The sequence below is a fragment of the Catharus ustulatus genome, chromosome 1 (genome assembly GCF_009819885.2).
Source record: "Catharus ustulatus isolate bCatUst1 chromosome 1, bCatUst1.pri.v2, whole genome shotgun sequence".
NCBI lineage: Eukaryota > Metazoa > Chordata > Aves > Passeriformes > Turdidae > Catharus > Catharus ustulatus.
In genome coordinates this window covers 45,615,806-45,639,805 of record NC_046221.1, presented here as the reverse complement: position 1 = coordinate 45,639,805, position 24,000 = coordinate 45,615,806, and the positions used below count along the sequence as shown (strand labels likewise).

Sequence of the window (24,000 nt, the reverse complement as noted above, 5' to 3'; positions counted from 1 at the left end):
TTCAGTTGGTGCTGTTAGGATAAATTTATTTTCTTCAGCTTTCTTCACAGGAAACATCACTAAAGTGCTTTACAGAGTTTGAATACCATTACTCTACCATGGGACAAAAGGACAACAGGTGTGTGCACTGCACAGTTAGAAGTTGTCATATGTAGAAGCCATCACATGTAAACCAGGGTAAAAAAAATCTACTGACAAAAATATATATAGTTCAGGTTTTGAACTTAAGTTAGGAATATTAACATAATTACGTAAATATACAGGCACCATTAGGTTCCTGTGTTAACTGTGGGAGCCACACAGGGATTCTCAGAAACAATCATATTGAACTCTACTTTGCTGAAATAGTTTCTGCTGTGCTCCACAGGCTCCCAACCAAACCATTTTATCATTCTTTCTTTTGGACTACACTGAGCACACAATTACCTTAATTTCTTCACATTAAGTGATTTACAGAGAGATGCTCTTAAAATTCTTCCCTCAGTAATCTCTCTTCATTAAAAAAAAATTCTTTAGGCTAGGACCTGTCCTCCAGGTACAACAGTTCTGTTAAGGCTAGAACGTTATCAGTCATGCAACCCTACTCCTTTCCATAGCTGGGCTGTGTTGTACTGTGACCAGTGCTACTGCCTCCCTTTTACTGTATTCAGTGGGAATTTGGCTCCTGTGTAGCCTCTGAGACTCTCTTCAAGGAGACTGTATGTACCTGCTAGGCAGTTTTCCAATGTTTGTGATACTACAGCCCTGACAAAAACACTGCAGCATGTTCAAGAATCAGGAGTTCTTGCCTGCTGCTTTCTAAAAAAGTGGTTAATTATTCAGGCACCTGACTAAGAAATCCTTGGCATGGTAATAATGTATATGAACAGAAGGACCAAATAGTCTAGGGCAAAGAGAGGTCAAAGCAAGAGACTTTTGCTGAGGTTTGAGTCCCAGGAAAAAAAATGAGCATAGCCCATTACTGTCATGCCAGTTTCCAAAGCCACTTTGCCTTTTACCTAATTCCCAGAGTAGAGACACAGTACATGGTCAAAGAACTTGTCAGTCCTGAAGGTTACTGGGCAGGGAGCTACAGTGGCAAGACAGGGCTTTGGTGAGTACTAGTAGAGGTGAGGCTTCCAGAGGCAGGGGAGAGGCTGTGAAGCACTCTATTCTAACAACTCCCAGATTCACTGGTGCTCTTCCCCCACAATGTCCTCAAAAAATAAAAAATCCCAACTCCCCTTGAGTGAATTTATTCAACTCCCAGCAGCCACAACTGTTTTTTGACAGAATACTGCTGTAAGAGAACACCTAACATACAGATATTTGGATACAAAATCCAAGGTACATTGTTCTCGACCTCATTAGTACTGGAAGGCAGCTGTACTCTAGGACGTGGCATTGAGGTAATGCAGCTCTCAAGGGCCAGGCTGTACATCTTACCAGGCTTGAGTCTGCCCTTATGATATATCCTTTGTATCTGTAAACATAACATGACTGGGAACTGCAGTCAGTGCTTAAAGACAACATAATTTACAGCTCCATGCTCTTTAAAGGACAAGATGATGAGAATGAAGAGATGAAACAAACCACAAAGACGAAGCCTGCCCTCCAGTGTTGCTTCATCTCAAATACTGTAATGCAGTTTCAATATCCAGTTAAATACTACCACAGGTATATTAGATTAAGCATGGCTGAGCTCCTGTGGTTGCTGGTCAGCAATAGTAATGCATCTGTTTCATCTCTGGCACAAAGACAATAACCCAGAAATATAAAACAAGTTTCTATGGGGCTTGTTCACTGGCACTTGGTTCTGGCTGTCACACCAAACGTAAATGAAAGTGACCTTGTGTGACAAAAATAACTCTATTGACAGCAGTGAAGTTAAACTCTGGGAGACCATACACAGATTTTGCCTTTCAATAAATTTGTTCTATTTTATCAGCCAGTTTTTATGGTTTAAATCACTTTGCTATGGTTGTACATATTCTGAAAGATATACAGAATAAGTGGTTTGTTTTAATTAAAAAAGGAAGCTTATGACAATGTTTTAACAGTTTTCTGTAGGCAAGTTATTGAAATAAAGCAGACAGATGTAATATGATGACTTCATTGCTGTAACTGAGCTAGAATGGAAATTCAGTACAAATGATAGGAGAGATGAAAAGGAATAGAAAACATCAGATTGAGCAAAAATTAGTAAGAGCTCACCATGCTATTCACTGACCAGGAAAGTGGATTATATACATGAAACTGAAGACTTCAGTATATCAAATGGCAAAAGCCAATCCCCATGGAAGTTATTGGGTTGATGATGATTACCAGGATACTCTAAATGACTCAGTAAACTTGGCAAATCAGGGGCAGGTGAGTTGTCAACAGGAAAAACCAAGGCAATAAATACTGGAAAGGTTTTAAACCACCCATACATGCTCTGGTAGAAGTTGTGACATGAGTCTGAATTAGTGGTGATCTTTCAAGGGGACGATCTAGGCATCATGGGCAGCTTGATGAAGACATCTGCTCACTGTAGTTGCAGTCAAGAAAGCGAATAAGATGCTAGGCTGTATTAACGACAGAACAATACGGAAAAATATTACAGCATCTATTTCTGTTAGAGGTGATAATCTCAATGAGTATTTGCTGTTTCTTCAGCACCTTAAAAGAAGTGACATATTAGAAAAATACAGGCAGGAAAACTGGTAGGAGAGTGGCAGAAGCAGCTCCTTGAAGCTGGAAAGACAGTAAAACTAAGGTAGTTTATTTGTTAAGACGGGGATAGATGAAACATCTTAGGAGGCAATTCTCCTTCCAAGATACAAGATATGCACTTGAAAGTAATTTTAAGCCACCTACCAATATATGGGTCTTAATATCACGTGTTACCATTATCATCATAAGTATTTCAAAAAGCCCCATGTTATTCTTCAATGCTTGTTATTCAGCTAGCTAAACATTTTCTCTGAAGCAACTGCCAGTTTGTTAATGATTTCTGACAGACAACTGTCACTGCTGATGCACATTAACAACTGTCTTAGAGGTGCTGCAATGCTGAAAATATCAGTAAGAGAAGGTAACTGCTGGGCCTCATCTCTGTTGAGGACCCACCATAGCTCTCATTTGTCTGCATGCAGGCCACCATCGTGTTGTCTGATTCTATTTGAAGCCCCATTGTAAAAGCTGAGCAATGAACCTTGAAATCACCAGCAAAGCAGACAAAGGCATATTTGTAAGTGACTACTTCATGTTACTTCAGCTGCAGTTAACTGATAAATCAGGAGATAATAATAAATAGGGTAATTGCCTCTGCTGTATCTGTATCCCTTCCTCTTACCTATGCTGCTTACTCCACTCACACCTAATTTTTGATTATTTCTTCCCTTTGTTTATTTCATAAAACCCCCTCCATGGCCAACTATTTCCCTTTTGTTCATTCCCACCTCTACAGTTTGACTTAATACCAGATTTTACAAGTTTTGAAGATTATTCCCTTTCCCTATTTCCCTTGTATCTGCACACCACTTCAACTTAAGTAAGGGAAAGAATAAAGAGCAGGAAAAAGTGTTTATACATGGAGAGGAAAAGAAAAACACATTCCTATGACAAAATACCACTTAGTATCAGGAGTGAATGTTTCTGGTTCACATGATTTGAACAAACTTTAAAACAGCCACATTATAAAAAATGGCTATCAACCGTGAACAGGATTTTATTTCAGTCATGGGGTTTACAAAACATAGAAATACTGATTTTAATATGTTCCACATAAAAACAAAGAGCCTCATATTAATATGCCATTTGGGTTGCACAGATAATCGAAGAGAGGAAATACCAGTTGAGTGCTTAGCCTGAACTTTTTCCTTACCCATACATACTAAAATAAGCCAAATTACATAATACTTAAATAGGACGTATATTACATTCCATAGAAATAAGCCTTTGCCAAAGTAGTATTAAAATACTATAATAAAAGCTAATATAAAGATCTTTTAATAAAGATTTTTTAGTCCTCTGTATAACCTCCCATCAACCCCAGCCCTTGACAAAGAACAGCTTTGGCCTCACAACACCCCTGTGAGGTAGGTTGTTGGTTATTTTGGTACAGCTGGGGAAACTGAGGCAAAGTGAAACTAAATTACTGGAACATAGCAGCTCAGTAGAAAACCAAGGCCAAATCCTACTCTCTTGGTCCCATGCTTCCCATGCTCTTGCTACAAAACAGGTTTGGCTTCTTTTCAGTGCACACAGTTGTTTCAGATGACACTTTCCAATCTAATATTCCAGACACACTACTTTCCCTGGTGACTCAGTAATATTGTGATATGTTTTTAGTATTTGTATTCTGGCTAAGCAGAACTTCGCTGAACTGAACACTGAACTTCATTAACCTTGCTGCATCAACGCATACTCTCAGGCAAATGAAAATAAACCCATGATGTAAGTATCATTTAGAAGTTACTTCATTAAAAAAAAAAGTCTTCATAGCTATTTGAAACAATATCTCAGCCTTTAATATGCAGAAGTGAAAAATAATTTTCTTAAATAGACAATTTATTTCCTAAGAGGATTGTTAAGCCATCTTGAAATTTGTCCTCAGTTCTCTCTTTAGGCAACAGATCAGCTTCATACCAAAATTCATGCAAAATTCTACCTTCTCTCTGAACACATTCTCCCAATTTGCCAAAAGGAAGAAAAAATGGTCTGCCTTCCCCAAGTACTGAACTTTAAACAGTTTTGCTGATTTAAAGTCAGATGAATCTGATACTTGTGCAAGCAGTGCCTACACACACAGCACTTGTACTATCCAACATCTTACACTCCACTCCCTGCCTCAGGCTATGCACTTAAAGCTAGCATTTAGAAAGCCCTCCTAATCCCTCTCTTCTTACAGCACCTATGTTTTATTTGCATAATTTCCACTCTCCCTAATTTATTTATTAATTAATCTTCCTTCCTGTCTATTTCACTTCTAACAGATCATGGCAGAACTACAGGTGCCACTTGAGAAGCCAAACTTTAGATACACAATTCTTAGTGCTTAGACTCCTCATTTCTGTTTTCTGCTGTCAATTCTTCCTCTACCTGCTAGAGCTTGCAGGCTCTCATATTAACCTCAATATAGACAAGCTGTCTTTTTAACTTTTTCTAGAATTTGTCTGCAAATACAGGTCAGATTTTCTCCCCTCCATGCATACCTAATTCATGTAGCTGAAGTTTAAGTACACATTATTTTCTTATACTGCCATATAAAAGCCCCTATTTATCATTAAAAACAAGTTGTAACATTAAAAGTTGACAACAGGGGGAGAGAATTTGGGAACTAAGTTTACAATCCACCCACAAAACCTGGATCATAGCTGTTCCTAAAGATTTTATATTTCTCAAGGTGGTTTTGGTATAATTTAGCTTCTTGGGCCAATGAGGTATAAATTTCTGACCATGTCAATATTGGAAAGAATAATATTACTACCTTGTAAGTAAGCAACCTTATTTAAGCATATGAAGCCCTATTAATCCCTGATCCATTTTAGATAGGGTATTTGACAAAAAACCACAAGCAAGTTTAAAACTCCTCAACCAGGCAGAAATTAGAAATGCAAAAAGCTACAGCTATTGCAAAAGTTCAGATAAGCAAACTCCAACAATGTGCAGCCCAATCAAATTTATATTGTTTACTTGACCTGAACAACACAGGGATCTCAGCCATGGGGTTTGGTCAAGTTTCCAAGAGCTAACAGACACAGTCAAATACCAAAAGCCCTATTCCCTGTGGTATCAGACCTCTAGCACATTAAAAATATAAGTTACTATGGACATGACTGGTAAAGCTAGCTACAAATACAAAACTGAAGTAACAGGATACAGTCACTTTTAATCGTCAATTCCTCTTCATTTGTGGATAAGATTAAACATGACACAGCTAAACTGGGAGAGATGGGCATAGGCAAAACTAATCCTCTCCTATATTTATCATCAGCTCAAATAAATACAGATTCCAGATACCTACAGTAGGCATTTGGGAAGCCCAACCTTATTAAAATTATCTGGTTTTTAGCATTTTAACATTCTTAAATACAGACTGTATCACTGAGAAACCCAAATCCAAACTGTTCTTTTCCTAGTAAGCACTGGACATTTCCATGTTGTACCAGCAAGTTGGTAACCTTATGGCTACATTTTACTGTAAGCCAGAGAAAATAAACCAGAACCCTTAAAGTGGAAATGAACAAGCAACCCACCAAAAAGCATGTCACAGATCAGGGAGTCCCTGAGGAGCCACACAACTATTACATGGACCAGCATCAAGAATCTCATTTCTAAAATTGACAACCCTTCATTTATGGAATCAGCTTTCAAAGAGCATTTTGAAGGAATGAAAAGGACATTCTTAGCATGCCCTGAATGAAAGCAACAACAAACCAGATAAAGTTGGGCCTCAGAGGCTCCAAAGCATCCTGAGCTTCCACAGAGGATTGACTTTCAAAATTTCAGGCAAGCAGAGCAATTACTTGGTACAAGGAAGATACTGACAACTGGCATTTTGATAGTTGCTGGCAGCTATATTTAACATGAGAAACACTTCTTTTAAAACAGTTTAACATTCTGTACTACAGAAATCTGCTGCATTTCTGATTTTTTTTTCTTATGCCTCCAGAAAGAAACTGGAATGATATGCTTGAGAGAAGCCCCCAAAGGAACACCTTTAGTTATCAGTATCCGATGGGCTCCAGTGATAGCAGCCATCCAGAGGCTGGATTTTTCTTCCCCATTCTTTAATTTAGCAGAGGTACTTTTAAGTGAAAAGCATATCATTCATACTCAACTCACAATCTCAAACCAGTCCTCTACAGTGGGAGCAAGAAGACATTGTGCCAAGTAGCAAACTAAACTATGTATAAATGTTTTGTTGATATGCACTGCTGTAAGCTCTGAAATAGAGCGCACCTGACCGTAAGGACAGCTGCCCGCTCTATGGCCTATCCCTGAAGAGATCCAAATGCTCTGTTTTCTCTGTTATTGTACGGTCATGAGCTCAAACTAAAACGTAAAGACTCACTAGACTCCAGAATCCATGTATATTTCCATTTTATTTGATTTGAAACTTTTACAGGGTTTTCTTGAACTGCCAGAATTCGTGCCCAAAAACCTCAAATAAAGTTGGTACAATGGACAGTCTCATCTACCCTTCACACAGGAGACTAAAACTCTATTCATGTGCATTAGTGATCGCAATCTCTTTAGAGCATCTGGAAAAGCATTTTAAGACTTCACATCTCTTCCCCATCAAGTGACATGTCCATTTACCATGAATTCCACAGCAATTGTGACAACAACACTTCTGCTGGCAACAATGGATTTTCAAGGAAGATACATGGCTCAGAGTCCAAGATATTGGTATCAGTCTTTCAGTGGGGTTTTGTTTCCAAATGAAGTCTCCAACTTTAGGAATAGTCTCTTGAGCCCTCTCTTTAATAGCAGCTTCTAGCAGAATTTTTTATAGACAGTTAACTCTGCAAGGGCAAGGCCAGTTTTAGTCCGTGCACAAACAAACCAGGTGAAACCCCAGCCCCACTGAAGTCAACAGCAAAATCTGCATTGGCCTCAGAGAAGTAAATTTAAAGCAAGTCAGCAGTTAGTCAAAGGGAACCCAGTTGGGTGATTCCTGAACTATCCTTATCTTCTGCACAGACACAGTACTCCCACACACATAAGTAAGCTTTGCTTTGTTCCCTTGTTTTTCTTGCCATTGGCAACTCTTATGGATGTTGGGTCCATTTTTTGGCATTTACTCTGAGAAACCTCAACACTGGAGCACACCACTATTGTACTTAATTTTGCTTCTGGTGTAAAAATTCAGAGAAGAGAAAAAACAGTTACAGCAGAACACTTCTGGTACTTGACAGGTTTGGTTCACTGAAACAGTTACAGGCAATGTCCTATATTCCTAGTGTACCAGTGCCATTTTGCCTACTTCCACTAACTTAAGTAACTTAAAGAAGTCAATGCCTTCCATCATTACTAAACTTTCTGACTGCGAATAAACATCACTTATGAGTTATACTGCCTCAGAGAGCTGTGTGCTTCACAGAAGTAGCCAAACAAATCAGGCTTATCAACTTTAGTTATCTCTCTGCATATTCAATTATTCTTTTTATCAGATAAGCATCACTCCTCAACAAACAAATAATTGTTTTTGCTAGACAATAGTTTTTATCTAGTATCATTACTGCCCCATGTCTCATTTTTAAAGGACAAATTCTGAAGACTGTATTTGGAGTCTGGATACCTCTGTGTCAAATCAAAACTGTAAGTCTTAGTGCTTTAGGGTGAGAAAGACAAACTTCATGACAAAAACCAAAATAAATCCTATTTCACTACAACATCTTACCATTGTTTAAATATACTGCAAATCGATATCAGAAACAAGGCAGGCATTTCTTTCGTGGATAATAGAAAAAAAATACTTAGACAACTTTGAAAATGGCTAACACGAACAAACCATTCAAACCCATCATTCCTCAAATGTGATACTCAATGAGTTTTAATTTGTTTTGCAGTTACTTCCGTACAGCACTCTAGAAAGGTAAACAAACTACAGCTCTGTTGTACTTGGATAGTATGAGTGGTATGGGACGCTCCAGAAGTCTCTAGTAGGCTATGGCTACACATGACAGGATTCCTCAGAAGGGGAACGAATAGGTTCATCATTAAGGTCACTTAAATCTTTGTTATAGCAAATTGGAACCAAATGGCTGACTTCTGCAGGATTTCTGACAGGAATCCAGTAGAGCTGGTTTCAAGTTTCAGATGGCCACTAAAACAGCTGTAACCTTCTCTTCCAGAAGTTGTGATCCACATGGTGTCCACAATGAGTGCATCAAGTCTGAGGTAGTCAACCTTTACGAAGGCTCAGTATCTGAACATAAAAAGATTTTGAAATGACCACTGGCTGTAGGTATCTTTCTGAGCAATTAAAGCACACTGATGACTCTTGTTCAATCATTTACATTAATTTGCCCCATATCCAATGGAGAAGTTGCAACATATTATGCTTCCATAGTGCAGGAGAACCAATCACTTATGTCAAAGTAGTCTGCACTTGCTGCAGTAGATCCAGCAGAAATAAGGTGGCACGTTCATCATAGCTGTTAGCTGTAGTTTAGTTACCTTAGTAGAAGGGTTACCAAAAAAGCATTCCTTAATTGTAATGTGTGTGCAGCTCTACTGATCCCCAAGCACAGCATACTGGTTGTCTAGCTGAAGTTTAAGTGCCTGGTTTTTTGAGACCTCATCCCTACCTCTAGTTTTGTATTTTACTACTTCAAAGCTCTTCTCCATTTCTTTATCCCTATGGGAAAATAAATGTAATCAGTAAATATCACTAACTTGTGAATTGTGATTTTCTAGTCCATTTCCACCCCATCCCCACAAAAACATTATGAACACAGAATAAACACTAAGGTCTAGAGTTTAACAGAACTAAACATTCCCAAGCAAATATTTTAAAACCAAAATCCAAAATAAGCCCATCACCAAGTAGTTTGCATTAACATTCTCAAAGTAAATTTACATGCATTTATGAAAAATAGGTTCTAGAAAGCAGAAGTAATTGTCCAGAAAGCTCATTCAGAATTTTGTCTTGGCTCAATTTGCACCATTCAAATTACAAAACATCAGTAACAGCATGTCTCCTTTGCTACACAAAAAAAAAAACAAAAACAAAAAAAAACCCCAGGGAAACAAAGATTCTCCTAAGCTGTATTAAACAGTAACATAGCAAGCAAGAGGGAGAAAACCCAAAAAACCACCCCAAATCCCCCAAATTAATTAGATATTGGCCTTGCCATCTCTTCTACTGGGAATAGGGTTATAGAAAGATCAAGATTCAAAAACAGGGTGAGACTGAAGTCTTCAGCACCACAAAATACAAAACACTTCAGCAAAACTGGGGGAGCTCATCTCTGTAAATCACAGCTCAGACAGCAAGTGTCTTGATTTATATTAAACCCCACTCCTCCAGTTAAAACATCTTCGTATCTCTAACAAGAAGGCCGCACACTTAGCACTTCCTACATCTGTCTGCTGAAGGAAGTAACACAGAGCCTCAGCACAGCAAGTCTAGTATCTGAAGGAAGCATATGCTGTCAATAGCAGAAATATTCAGTGAAATCCTTCAGATGTCAAAGATAACATAATTGGCAATCTTCTTGTGCTATCTCACTGGGCTACATCCAATGAGAGCTATTTCACAGGAATAGACTCTGAAAAGACATTTACCATCCCTTAGTTATTTCTCTCCTCTACAGAAAGATTCAGGCTTAAGCACTAGGACAAAATAAGAACTCAGAGAAGGCAGAAATCTCTTGGGGCATCAGTGGAATGCACTTACTTTCGACTGTCTACGAGCTTGGCAGTGGACTGCAGTGAGGGGAACTGCGTGTCACTGTAGATCTCTGGTGGTCCTTGCTGTGCTCTCCGTGGCCGCCCACCTTCCCTGGCACCGGGCGGCCGGTACACACCACCAGTCTGCACCGGTTCTGGAGTTTCTGTAACTAGGGTAAAGAACAAGATTCACACATGAACAAGTCCACATTCATAATTGAGAAGAACCCAAAACAACCAACACACAAACAAAACTCCACAAAGAAATAAAAAGAATCTTACAAGTATGTTTTTCCATCTTTTAAGTTTTGGAAGTAAGTATTTTAGACAAGGCAGGAAATCAGGTGTCACCCAATTTTCTTAACCTACACTCAGATTGAAATGTGGCTGTGTATTGTCTCACAAAGCTTAGGGAATACAAACTACTAATGAGGACTTCATGTTTCTCATTTGCAATTTATCAGCAACAGTTTAAACATATTTAGAACAGATTTAAACATGTAATGATACAGGTGCCAAATCTTATTTAAAACACTCCTCCAGATGCAGAGGGGACTATCCAAATAATTTGCACTTAAAGTAAAAATCTAAGATGGAATAATACTAATTAGGTTTACCTCCTTTACAAACAAGAAAGAACATAGGCTATTTTCCAATTAATTTTTCAGTGGAAAAGAATATTCTGAACTCAGAGGATGACTAAGTAGTTTATCTCTGGTGATCTCACTAATGTTAATAAACTCTACTTAATAAAAAATGTGAATCCTATCCTAGTTAAAAGAATCTATTTGACAATGTCATGTTCTCAATACTCTAAGAACAGATTTGAAAAGTATGCTACTAATGGCCACAATAGATCAGATACTGGTCAAACATCCACGGAAGTGTTAAAGCGGCATTTTTACATCAATAGAAATACTTCCAACAGGTATTTTACAGAGGGAACTCTTGCAAAGCCAGGATGTTTCCCCCCATTTCAAAGTTGGAAAGAAAAAAACCCTTTCACATGTGTTTTGAAGTATCTGACAGATACTTTAAATTCAATTTTGTTCCTCAGATCCCTTGACACAAAGATTTCCTCAATGGCTGTCATGCCAAACAAGCCATTAGTTCATTAAAGGGTGACTCAACAGAAATCATTCCTTGAGCTCTACCCACTGAGCAGCTTAATTCAACCTGATGCACTTCTGATTGGAAAAAAACAAGTCTGAGTTAAATTTACCAATTGGTTCAACGACAGGGGCTGGTGCAGGAGCTGACTTGTTCCAAGGACCAGATGATCTGTCTATACCACCACCACCACCACCACCAGTCTCTTCCCAATTGTCACCAGGTTCTTCTCTTTTTTCATTTTCATCATCTTCTTTTTCACTGTAATAGAGAAATGATCAGTAGCACCTTACAAATGGAGGTTTAAGACTTGCCAGAGATTACACAATCCTTGTAAGACAAGATTTCATGGCTGCCATGCTGAAGACACTAAATTAAACCAGACTATGTTAGTCCTGTAATCACTGTACTAGCAAATCCATCTGAACAATTTATGGCATGCTGCTACATAATTTGGGAACTGCAAAGGATAAAAGCTCCTAAAAGAAAAAAATTCAACTTGAACAAAGTGATCAAATAAGCGGGCATCTTATTTTGAGCAGAAAGGCTTTTCTCTTACTAACAAGGGATGAAAAGATAAAGCAGGAAAGGTCTTCAAGTCCAGCTTCCATAAAATGCTTTAGTCAAGAGGAAGAAATAGTGGAATAGTGCTGAAAGAAATCAAGTCTTTACACCTATAACCACCATCCCCTAAGAAACACCCTTGTATCTACAAACTTGGATCTCTTTTTTTCAAAGCAGGCAATCAAAAAACAAAAGCACAAAACAGAAAAATGCAATGTTTTTCAAAGACAGACCCAACGCAAAAAACTTGCCTGTATGTTATTTAGACTATTTTATTTTGCATAGATGTAGTCAGACACCCAAAATAATTTGCTGGCCAAAGCTTCTACAGAAAGCTATGTGGTAAAATGGTACAGATTGTTGAAAAGAATCAAGATACTGAATCTCAACAAGAATCAATCTCAAGAATCTCAACAGCAGCAACACGTGAATTCAGAAGTTCATAATACACCAAATCCTACTAATCACGATCTCTGTAAGCTTTTTGTGTAAGTAAGGGCCAGGAAACAGAAAAAAACAACAAAACTGTAAATAGCCTTTCACTGTTCATCCAAACACAGTAACAACCACAGTAAGGTGGCCCAAGGGCCTAAACACCTTATTTTAAATGACAGTCAGAAGCACTGTCTACAGACTTAACTACAACAGAGCAAGCACAGCAAGCATCCCACCCCCACCAGACACTGTATCTTTGTTTCATCAAAGAGACCTCCAGAGATGGATAATTTATAACCTCTAGTGGGTTTTTTTTCCATTTACTTCTCCACTCTTCCCTTGAATCCACTAATTGATTGGTTACAAAATTTTGTGGCAGAAACTTCCACATGCCTGAAAATCTGCCACAGTACGAATAGTGTTTGGAATGCTGGCCTTTGTCTCGAAAACGAAGTAGAGGCTTTTCAAACAGCACCAGCAGTCAGTGAAGCTCCAGCTCACTGGTTCTCTAATCAGACATGTGATTATGCACTGTAACACTTCAACACCATGGACAGCTTGTGGGACAAATTCATGCAAATGGCCCAAAGGACTAGTTAACTGAAGGAATGGGAAGAATGCTGTGATCCAAAGAAGTAAATAATTCCAGAAATGTCAGACCTGCTCCAACAGTAAAGAAAGCATCTGTTGCACTGGTTACAGGTAGGCTGATTTAAAGATGTCATTATTTTGAGCATCAATACCTGGACAATGAGGATTATCTGACATTCTTAGTTTACAACTGAGATCATAAAAATCCTTTTTCTGACCTGATGAAATGTCTTTCTTGACCAGGACAGACATAAGTAGACTTACTTTGCATGAGACAACAGGAAAAGTCTAATGAAGAAAACGAACAAGGAATCATGGATTAGATTCATAAACACAATCCTGTGGGATCTTATCATGGGACACTACTTTGACCAAGGCTATTTTTGGTTTTTGAAATACAAATGCAATGGTTCAGGAATTTGCTCTCCAACTGAAGATGCTGAGTAGATTGAGTCAGATACCCTTAGGGCAGTCAAATGATTCAGTGGGAATTACTATCCTGCACTACTCTGAGAAATTGCTACTTGACTATCTTAATGGAGGGGAATGTTAAGCATTTGTAATAAAAACTCCTGAGTTCCAAGCAAAACAGATCTAGAGTATGATCAAAGGTTTAGAAAATAAAGAGAACATTGGTAGAGACCAGTCAAAGTTAAATAACCCAGTATCAAACTTGTGTACTATCAGAAACATACCAAACCTCTCTTTAATTGGACTCCGTGGAAGCAGCTCTGAAGAAAAAAACCATCCTTTTTATACATTGGTAAGGATTATACTGAAAAAAAAATAAGAAAAAGTAGTACCTTATTTGCATGGACTGAACTCTAAGACCACTATAATCAACTTCTTCCTTTTGCTCAAATTCCTTCCAATCATCCTCCTCCTGTAAGAAGAGAAAAATGTAAGTTATCACTTTCTCTGTAACTAAAGAAGAAAAGAACATAATTAAAACTATACAAAAAAACCTGAGGGTGAAGGTACCATTCCAGAAGAAACCAAATTGTGTGCCTCACAGCCAGGAGGGGAAAGGATTGCATTCCCTAACTTACTGCTGTCGCCTGGCTGCACTTGAGAGCTGACTTTAACTCACTAGAACAGCTAAGAAATGCCCCAGCAAAAAGCCATTCAAGTGAAAGAAAACTACATCACCTCAGCAAAAACACATCAGGAAGTCAAGAAGCAACATGAAGTATGGAACAGGACTGTGCAGTCATGACCAGGACAATATAAGGGAAAGACTTCTCCTTTTCACTAACAGTAGGCTTTTACAACAGCTTGAATGCACACAAAGCTTTAAATTAACTTTTCCATCACTTACTCCATGAGCCAAACAAAAAAGAACATTTGGAATAGCTTACAGTGCTATGACAAAAATTAATAATGGTGCATATTACTTTTTCACACTCACAACCACATTTACAGTCTTGTTTCCTGAGCAGTGTTTTTGTAACAGTAGAAAGGTCAGCTTCAAAACCACAGCAATCTTAGTACAAAACAGGTATATCTTTCCAGAGAACCACTTGAGGGCTTGAAAGTGGGAGTCTGTTTGGGGAAAGACGGGCTCACCTAAGTGGAGGCAATTTTGTCCTACTGTGTCATTAGGAGGTTCTGGGATTATTAAGGTAGAATAAAAATGGACCAGAACAGGTAAGTAGTCGACCCACATTCCCAGTCCCAGCTTTAAGACACACAGAGCCTAATTAGTAGTTTACCTAATTCTTACACTCTACGTGAAATACAGTTTTTCTCCTCCAAATGGGAAGACCTTGTGAGCAGGGTCTGCCAGAGGTACAGCCCCCTTTCCACCGAACTGCTGAGAATAAAGCTGCTTCTAGAGCCCTGTGCTGGGATCTTCTACAATCTCCAGCAGAAAAACTTTGACCTGCTTTAGAGTAACAGTAGAAGCAGGAAGTGAACTCATGTTAACTGCACTGTCTGTGAAGATTCAGTCTTCTGGAAGAACACAAGTTTAGAGTTCTAAAATCTCTTAGATTTCTTATATCCCCATCTCCACGGAAACGTTACAGTTTCCAAGCTAACATAACTTTCACATTTAATGACTTTTGTTTCTAATCCAAGTACTAGTTTCAGTCAAAGCCAGATATTTTGCAAGCAAATGAGCAGAAGAGCAGCTGAAACATTAGCACTGACCTTGATCTACTTAGAAAGCTACTGCACATGTCAAGCTCCCCAGGCTGAACAAAACAGGAAACAGGAGAGAATTTCTTAAAACTCATTTTTAAATATACAGCATTAGAGCTCTTGTAATAGCTTCTAGTTTTAGTAGTAAACCTAGCACAACAAGATTATGTCTTTAAATCACCGATCCTCTACGTAAGCATGAAGGAAGCAATGTATCTAACTTCCAAAAACCCTTTCACAAGCCATCTTTTTACACTCTGAAAATACAATGTCATAAGGTCAGCTGAAGAGTCGATTTGTAGCAGTAAGACAGGGAACACATCCTCAGATTACTACGTGCTGAAGCTTCCAAAGAGGCAAAATAAGTAAACTATAAATAGGGATAAAAGGTGCAAGCAATTTTTTAGGTCCTATCTGTCATTTCTACAGCAAATATACAACAAAGGTACTGCACGTGTCAAGCTCCACAATTTAAAAACCATCAGAAAACAGTGAGTATTTCTAAAAATTCTTTTAAAAATATACAGCATTAGAGCTCTTATAGCTACTTCTGGTTTAAATTTCATTACTTAAGCGCTGATAATGTGGACAGGAAGAACAAGGGCGGAGAAAGAACGAGAGAGCTACTAACTCAGCTACGGACATTTAAGCTTCTCTGGCATTCTCATCGTTCCACTGTAATATGGTACCAAAAAAAAAAAATTATTGGCAACAAAACCCTGCCTGGCAACGAGGCACAGAGCTCGGCGGACTCTGGGGGAATCTTATCGCCAAGGTCCACATGCCACGCTGCACAGCCCCAGGTGGCACCTGACGCAAACCTCCGGTTCCGGCCGCAATATCCAGAAACCTGAGAGGGAGTGCTGGGCTGAGCCGCAGCTGCAGAGCGGGAAGGGGCCCAGCTTTCTCGCCTCTCCCAGGGCCGGGACTCCCGGCGAAGGCTCCCCCCACGCCGCCAGCAGCAGTAGAAGCAGCGGCAGCGCCCGCCGGACGGCCCCGGGGCGGGGCCGGGAGCGCCGCCAGCCCCGCACGGCCCCGAGCGCCGCATGGCCGGGAGGCGGCGGCGCCCCCTGCCGGCAGGAACCCGCGGCCTCCCCGCCCGCACCTTGTTCGCCGCCTTGGCCGAGGAGCCGCCGGCGGCGCTGGAGGCGGCGGCGGCCCCGGAGCCGCCGCCCTCAGTCGGTCGCGGGGCCCCCGCGGCCGCGCCCGCCGCGTTGGAGCCGGCGTTGGAAGCGCTGGAGGCGGCAGCGGCGGCGGCACTTCGGCTGCTCTTCTCCTTCCGCTTCTTCTTGTCCCGCTTGGCGAAGAAGTCGTCCAGGCTTCTCTCCTCGGTCTCCGCCATGGCGGCGGCCGGGCGGGGGAAGGAGAGCAGCGGTGGCCCGGGCCAGGAGGTGAGCGGTGGGGCCCTCCCGCTGCTCGGCGAGCGCGGCCGCCCGGCTGCGGCTGCTGCTGCGGCGGCTGCTGCCCGGGCCCGCCCGGCGGCCCGCGCACCCCACGCCTGACGCGGCCCGCGGGGAGCGGAGGGGCTGAGGGGAGACGGGGCGGGGCCGCACCCCGACCGCGCACGCGCCGACACGCCTCAGCCAATGAGCGGCGCCGGCCGCTCGGGGGCTTGTCCAAAAAGGGGCGAAAGGCGCTGACGTTGCGGCGCGTGAGGACGAGCGCGGCGGGCGCGGGGAGGGCGGTGGCGAAGCGGCCACGGATTGGCCGAGCCGGGCAGGACGGCGCGTGCGCACTCGGGGCCGGGCTCGCGCCGGCCCCTCCCGCTCCTGCCTTGAGCGTGCTGGCAGGGCCGGGATCCGTGTGGGTGGCATGAGGTGGGAGCGAACCACATCCTGCACGCCGCCGTGCTTGCCACGGGGCGCTTCGGTAAAAATGTGGCCATCAGGGCGAGGGAGGTGATCCTGGCCCTCTGCTCAGCCCTAGTGAGGCCACATTGGGAGTGCTGGGTCCAGTTCTGGGTTCATCAGGACCAGAGCTGGAAAGGGTGCGGTGGGAGGCCGCAGAGGTGATGAGGGGACTGGAGCATCTCTCTTATGCGGAGCGACTGCAGGAGTGGGGCCTTTTCTATCTAAAGACACAGAGCGTGTCTCATAAATTTGCATAAACGTCTCCAAGGCAGGTGCCAAAAGGATGGTTCCCGGCTATTTTCCATAGTGCCCAGGGGCAGGACAAGGAGCAATGGCCATGAATTAAATCATGAGAAATTTCACCGTAGCATGAGGAAGAACTTTAGATTGAGGACAGCAGGGCACTGAAGAGGCTGCCTGGGGAGGGTGCAGAGTCTCCCTCTCTGTAGACATTCGAATCCTTCCTGGATGCGTTCCTGTGTAAACGGCTCTAGCTCACCCTGCCTCGGCAGCAGGGTCGGACCGGATGATCTCCAGAGGTCCCATCCAATCCGAACAATTCTGTGATTGAGACTAGCGGTAGCTCCTCTGGAAGCCCTTGACTGTTTCCTGCATTGGGTGCAGACCCTTTATATCAAGAGCCCCTCTCAGTGAAACAGGGACAGCCCCCTTGGGCTCAGCGTTGCTGGGATCCCTTCCGAGGAGGCTGAGAGAACTGCGGGAGCAGCCCCAGTCCTCAGCTGGTCCCACAGGCTCGGGCCACTGCTTGGCCAGCCCAGCTCCCCCCAGCCCTTGAGGAGAAGTGGTGTTCATTCCCAGCAGGGACAGAGACATTGCCTCCCACACCCAGCAAGGCCTGTGAACTTACACTGTCATTGCGAAGGATACAAGGAAGTAATTTAGCTTTCATCTTGGGTCTGTGTGGTTAAGTGAGTAAGTCTTGAAACATCACACTGTCTAGGATGTCTGGATGTGTTGGCCCGAACTTTCTAGCTGGTTTTCTGACTGGCATTGAAGCCTAGGGAGTATATGCTGGAAAACAAACTTCACAGTTGTTGTCTGCAGATTGTTACCTCTTACCTTGGGTACTGTAGTGACCTTTAACTGGAAAAAAACATGGATGTTTAAAAAGTTCACAGTGGCTTCAAAACACATCAAAACATTTGAGGCAGGACATTTGGAAAAATATCCTCAGCCTGTCATGAGTCATAAATAATAACATGAAACACTACTTCCAATTACTTACTTCTTTGATCAGCCATCTAAAGGAGATAAAAGTTCCTACTGGAAAAGTGTGAGCCCAAATGAGAATTACCCATAACATATGTATTGGTTGGGATTACAGTTACATAAAAGTCAACATGTATGTATTCTTGAGTTATTTAGTATAATTTCATACTTTGTCATCTTTTCTCTTAAAATAATTATGTATGTGTGTATTAGCATATAAATTAAAAGTTTTTCCACCCTTTGCAGGTTGACAGTCTCAACTTAGTCCATGACAATGCTGGTATTTAGTGTTTTCCGTCCTTATTTCTCAGATTGTTTGAAAAAACTGACAAGGTGCCATTGAGATTGCAGAAAGAAGATAAATACACGATGTCTTCATTAAGTTCACAGTTTTGTACCTGTGAGTTACTGAGTCGCTGTAGTCAAGCATTCTGCCTTGGTGTTACAATTCTCTTTTTATGTGTCACCCGCTGTCCTCCTCGTATTTTTATTACCTGTGTACTTAGAGGATTTGAGCCTGCACAGAGCAAGCCCTAGGGAGCTAAAAGTTGCAAGCATAACAATTCATTTGGTAGCACCAAGAATGTCGCGTAGTCAGTGGCACTTTGCATCTGTGATAGGAATCATTACTGAGGTAGGGAGCAAATTTGGTAGCAGAGTCTCAATTTTCTGTGTTCCCTTCCTACTGTCCCCTTCAGCTGGTGGAAGGTCATGTGGAAGGTGTGACAGGGAATGGTTGGGTGTGGAAGAGTGTTTGACATTCCTGTTGTCAAAGCACCGCATTCCCTTGTGTTTGTGCTCCTTTATTTCCTGGGAAGCCAGAGTACCTCCAGCACTGCCCCATGCTGGGACTTGCAGGTTCTACACTGGTAATAACGTGCAACGAAGCAGACAGTTTGTGTCCCTTAGCTTTTGTGGTAGATAACCTAATAATTTACTAAGCACAATGCCAGGCCTGATTCTAAACTGATCATGTCTTGAATTTCAGCAACTGGTAAAATATTTTCATTGTATTACAGATACATAGATAGCCCTGTTATCAGGCTGGAGAATGGGAATCCGATGCCTTTTTGCAGCTTTTAGCATCTGCGTCGTCTCTTGCAAGCACAGTACTGTAAGGCTGGAATGCCCAGCTCTGGATTAGAAACTTAATACCTGTCAGGAGCGGCGCACCAATAAATATTTCAGCTGTTAAATCTGGAACAGACTCAGCAGAAATCATGGAAAATAGCAGCAATGTTTTAGGCCTAGGAAGGCTTAGATCCAGATTTAAAGACGTGTCTTGGTGCTTTAAAGGAAGCATTAGTTACGCACTTATGCTTGGATTTACCTCCCACCTCTGTTTTTTTTATATGTAAAATTGTGAGAACATGCTGACGCATGGCATTTGTATTTCAGTGTGAATGCATTTCATCAGCTTTTACTATTAAGATTCTTATTGTGTAAAAAGTTAGATGCAGAAAAAAGGTCATTTTTGTGTGGTTTTCCTTTCCAAATTCAACATCCCTCAATGCTTGCACTGAGGACACTTGGCTGAAGAACAGCTCGCAACCATGGACTGGCAGAAGTGATGTTTGTAATGCAAGGAATATATCCAGAATGCCACACTGCCATGCCGGTAGCACGAGCTCAGCACACGGCTCCCTGTTGCACTGTGAATCACTGACTTGTGTGACCTGCCTTCAACAAGAAAACACTCTGAGTGCCTCTACTCAGGTACGGATTTACCCCCAGGACTCTAAGGACTTTGTCTCTTTCTCCTCCCCATATAGTGGTGCTTGCCTGCCTCCTCTATTCTGTAGCTATGGCAAGTCCTGCCATGATGCTGTTCCTTGTGCATCTTGTGTTTTATAAAGCCTGAGGCGTGAAGCACTACTGCATGTAAGGACAGTCATGCAGCAGCCACTGTTCACGTGGAGAAACTGAAGGAAGGAAAGTTGGAGTGAGTTGTGGGTGATGCAAGAGTTAGGAGCAGACTTCCATTTCCAGTTTCCCAGTGTTTCATCTTCCTTTGTTACCAATAATCTCCATTCTGTGACATGAAGGTGACACCCCAGCAAACTGCTTTGACATTTGTGGAGCACAAGCAGAAAAACATTCAGTAACTTCTGGGCAGGTGCTTGCTTAAGGAAATTGGAGAAGGTGCCCTTTGGTATAGAGCAGCTTGAAGAAGGGTTGTGGTGGAGTCCTTGTCACATTGTGGGCCCACTTCTCTTTAGGAGCTTAACCTTTCTGTCAGCTCAGAGTTTGCTGTAGTTTCAGACCTCTACAACAAGAAGGGAGAAGTTTTATCATGCTCATTTCTCCACCACTGATTGCCATCTGAACGCAGGCACTGGTGCCAGCAGTGCATGGTGTTTTGTTAAACTGTTAAATTTTAGACAATGCCAGAGTGAAAGTGACCTTAAAAATAATCTTTTAACTACAGAATCAGTGTACTAGTTCTTATACCAAAATATAAACAGTAGAATGATAGACTAGAATACCAGTGCCTAGCTGCTATGTTACTGCTCAGTGTGAAATCTTAAATGAGGCAGGGGCTCACATAGAGCTGGCACCCTGTCCTTCCCCCAAGGATGCAGCAGTGTGGGTTCAGGCTGTAGTGCAGAAGTTCTGTCTGACTGGGAGCAGTATAAAGTACAGTAATTTCATGACCATAAGGCGCACCGGACTATAAGGCGCACCCCCCGGGAGTCGGCAAAATTCACGACTTTGTAGATCACATAAGGCGCACCGGACTATAAGGCGCACGGTTTTTTTTTTTTTGGAGCGAGGCTTTGCCCCCAGCTCCCCCCGCGCGGTTGCTGGCCGAGGCCCCGCCTCAACCCGGCGGCCATGGGCTCCGGGCCCGCCTGTACCCAGCAGGAGGGGCGCTGCAAGCCCCCAGGCCTGCCTGTACCCGGCAGGGCTGGGCCATGCCCACCACCCCTCCATGCCCCCTCCCCAGGGTCGGGCTATGCCTGCCGCCCCTCCGTGTCCCCTCCACGGGGCTAGGCTATGCCTGCTGGGGTGCAGCCCTGCCTCCACGGGGCTGGGGGAAGCCTTCCAGGGCTCCTCCCCTCCTGCACGGGGCCGGGCTATGCCTGCCGGGGCACAGCCCTGCCTCCACCTGGCAGCCATGGCCCTGCCGGCTCCCCACGCGGCTCGCAGCTCTCACTTCCGGGTTTGCAAATTTCTGAACTTTGTAGATCATATAAGGTGCACCAGACTATAAGGCGCACTTCCAGGTTTGGGGGAAAATTTTAGTCAAAAGGGTGCACCTTATAGTCATGAAATTACTGTACACATATGGTCTGATAGCACAGCTCATCTGACCTGGTGACTGGCTATCACCAAGGGGGTGGCTATGCTTTACAGTCTGGACTAGTTCCTCTCCCCGCCCATCCCTTTGCTGCCATTTGTACATGTCTGTCCCTGCAGTGGCCTGATTCAGGGAATCAAGTGGCAGGAAAGTTTTCCAGCATTTTGCAGGGCTAATTTTCTGCTGATCTTGAATCTTGAACTGTCTCCTGAGAGATCAGACAGTTGTTGGTGCTAGCACAAGACAGTGCAATGGCAATACATAGCATGTGAGGGGGAGCAGAGATGTCCTTTTGTGCAGCAGCTGGCTGTTAGATTGTATTGTCTGTGCTCTCTGACTGCATCCTGAGTGTTCATAGCAGCAAATGCTGCAAATTCCTTTACAGGAATACAGGTGTGAGAGATACTGCAGTGGGAAATAATAAAATCTGTTTTCTGGTGCTGATTTTCTGAGGAAAATCAGTTGGAAACATGTTCATGTGTATTTAATAAAGCAACTGCTACACTAGGGCATAAATATAAAGCTGAATCAGTTTATGAACCTTCGTGCTTGCAAATAGTTGTGAAAGCCTTTAGTCTCTCACACTCAATATCCCATCTAACACAGTGAAGACTGCTTAGTAACTGCTTAGACAGCATTCAAGCAGCCTGGAGGGCTGCATAGCCAGCTAGGTACCCACAGGAGTCTGTGTAAAAGTGCAGAGAGATTTCTTCACAAGAGCTTTAGCACTTAATATGTGAAAGCACTTTGATTTAGAGGGGCCAAATGTGCTACATTTGACTTCTGATGGACTGTTCACAAAAATAATCTTTTCTGTGGTTTTTGTTCTTTGCAGAGAATAAAGAGAAAAGCTGCTGGAAATTCATTACTTATGCTTAGATGCTTCCGCCTTTTCCAGATACTTCTTCATGTTGAAACACCTTGATGATTTTGAAAGAAACTATTTACATTCCAATGAATAAACATCTTAGTATTAACCTAATTTAATTTTTATGGTGTATAATGGATCATGGCATATAAAAAACTTTTTAAAAATCTGTCTTTCACATCTGAGTATAACTGTAGACTCAGAATTTCTTCAGGTTTATCTCCATGACTAATATTTATAAAGAACAGTTTCACAGTAGAATAGTCAGTTGCTTTTCATACCTGAAGCATCCCTGGAAGATAACAAATGGATCTGAATCCAGTTTGTATATTGTAATGTTTTTTAAATTCCCTCTTCACTTTCAAATCATAGGGAGATTGTTCTCTTCTGTGTCAGGAATGAGTGGGAGGTTATGTTTTGTTAATGCCAAAAAGTGATCATTCCTAGACACCAACCAGTCAAGCCCAACCCAAGGATGAGTGCCATCTAATTTCTTGTATTATTGTTTGTGTGTATTTTCTCTTATCATCACTGTTCTTGTTGAAGTCTCAGCTTGTTAAGTTCTGTCTGCACTGATGTATAAGAAGGTATTAATGCTACTCTGAGAAGCCTACATTATAAGAGAAAAAAACTAGAATCTACCATCATCTGTCTTTATTTTTTTGTTTGTTGTTGGGTAGTCTTTTAATCCAATCTTTTTTTATCAAAATCTTGCAGGTGGTACATGCCAGATGGACTTTTTGCAGATTAAATGAAGGATCATTTGTCAAGCAGCTGTATCAGGAAGGATTTTTCATGTGTGGGTGAATGTGCAAGGAAAGGCATGACAACACTTGTGTCCCTATTCCTGTAATTCACTGGTGGCTCAAGTTTAGTGGATTCAGAGGGCATTTTATAGCTTTCTTAGCTAATGTTGCAATTAAAAATCAAAATATCTAAAGTCTACCTCTTGTATGTGCTGCCATTGTGTTCTCTAACATATGCCATTTCTCAGTAGTCTTTGAGTCCATTTAATGAACTGTGTTGTCACCTAGTGTTAACTGTTGGTCTTGTGAAGTCCCAATCCAACAAACACATATATGTTTAACTTCATTGCTGTGCAGAAACTTGTGAAGGAAAGCCAGCCATCTGCCTAAAATTTTGTGTGATAGGAGCTAAGATTTGTTATGTTGCTCTGAAAATGCAAAATCAGTCTTGGTATTTTATGTGACCATACTGCACATACAATACAATGAGGTTATCAATGTTTAAAATATAAAAGAAAGTCAAAAGTGAAAGATGGCCAGTCTTTTTCCTTGTGATGCCATCTAAATACAGGAAACAGCCTAAGGCCAGCCAACAGGTTGATGCTATGTGGGTTCCTGTTCAAAAGAAATGTGGCTGACCTGCCTTGGAGGGATGTTGATATTAAGAAAGAGCAACCATATAATAATACATTAATATAATGTATATTAATATAATAATTAATATAATGTATATTAATATAATTTATATAATATATAAAAATACATTAATAAATCAAAAAGTATCAAATTTGCACAAAC

At 41.8% G+C, this 24,000-nt stretch overlaps 1 protein-coding gene and 1 long non-coding RNA gene across 5 annotated transcripts; one reads left to right on the top strand and one right to left on the bottom strand.

Annotated features, from left to right (window-relative positions):
- CDV3 (CDV3 homolog) lies at positions 1 to 16,656 on the bottom strand. 3 transcript variants are annotated; one of them, XM_033082929.2, is made up of 5 exons: positions 16,313 to 16,656; positions 13,869 to 13,948; positions 11,588 to 11,736; positions 10,373 to 10,535; positions 1 to 2,546 (listed from the first exon to the last, which is right to left on the bottom strand). In XM_033082929.2, the coding sequence occupies exons 1-5, from the start codon at positions 16,547 to 16,549 to the stop codon at positions 2,522 to 2,524; spliced, it is 654 nt and encodes a 217-aa protein (XP_032938820.1). In that variant the 5' UTR covers positions 16,550 to 16,656; the 3' UTR covers positions 1 to 2,521. The 3 variants fall into 3 exon arrangements, with proteins under 3 accessions (XP_032938820.1, XP_032938811.1, XP_032938829.1); XM_033082920.2 differs by lacking the exon at positions 1 to 2,546 and adding an exon at positions 3,668 to 9,331; XM_033082938.2 differs by lacking the exon at positions 1 to 2,546 and adding an exon at positions 3,668 to 8,899.
- A 306-nt stretch (positions 16,657 to 16,962) lies between these two features.
- LOC117000588 lies at positions 16,963 to 23,399 on the top strand. 2 transcript variants are annotated; one of them, XR_004418821.1, is made up of 2 exons: positions 16,963 to 20,003; positions 23,174 to 23,399. It is a non-coding gene; the product is annotated as an uncharacterized LOC117000588 (long non-coding RNA). The 2 variants fall into 2 exon arrangements; XR_004418829.1 differs by having other exon boundaries at positions 22,424 to 23,399.
- Positions 23,400 to 24,000: the final 601 nt, after the last annotated feature.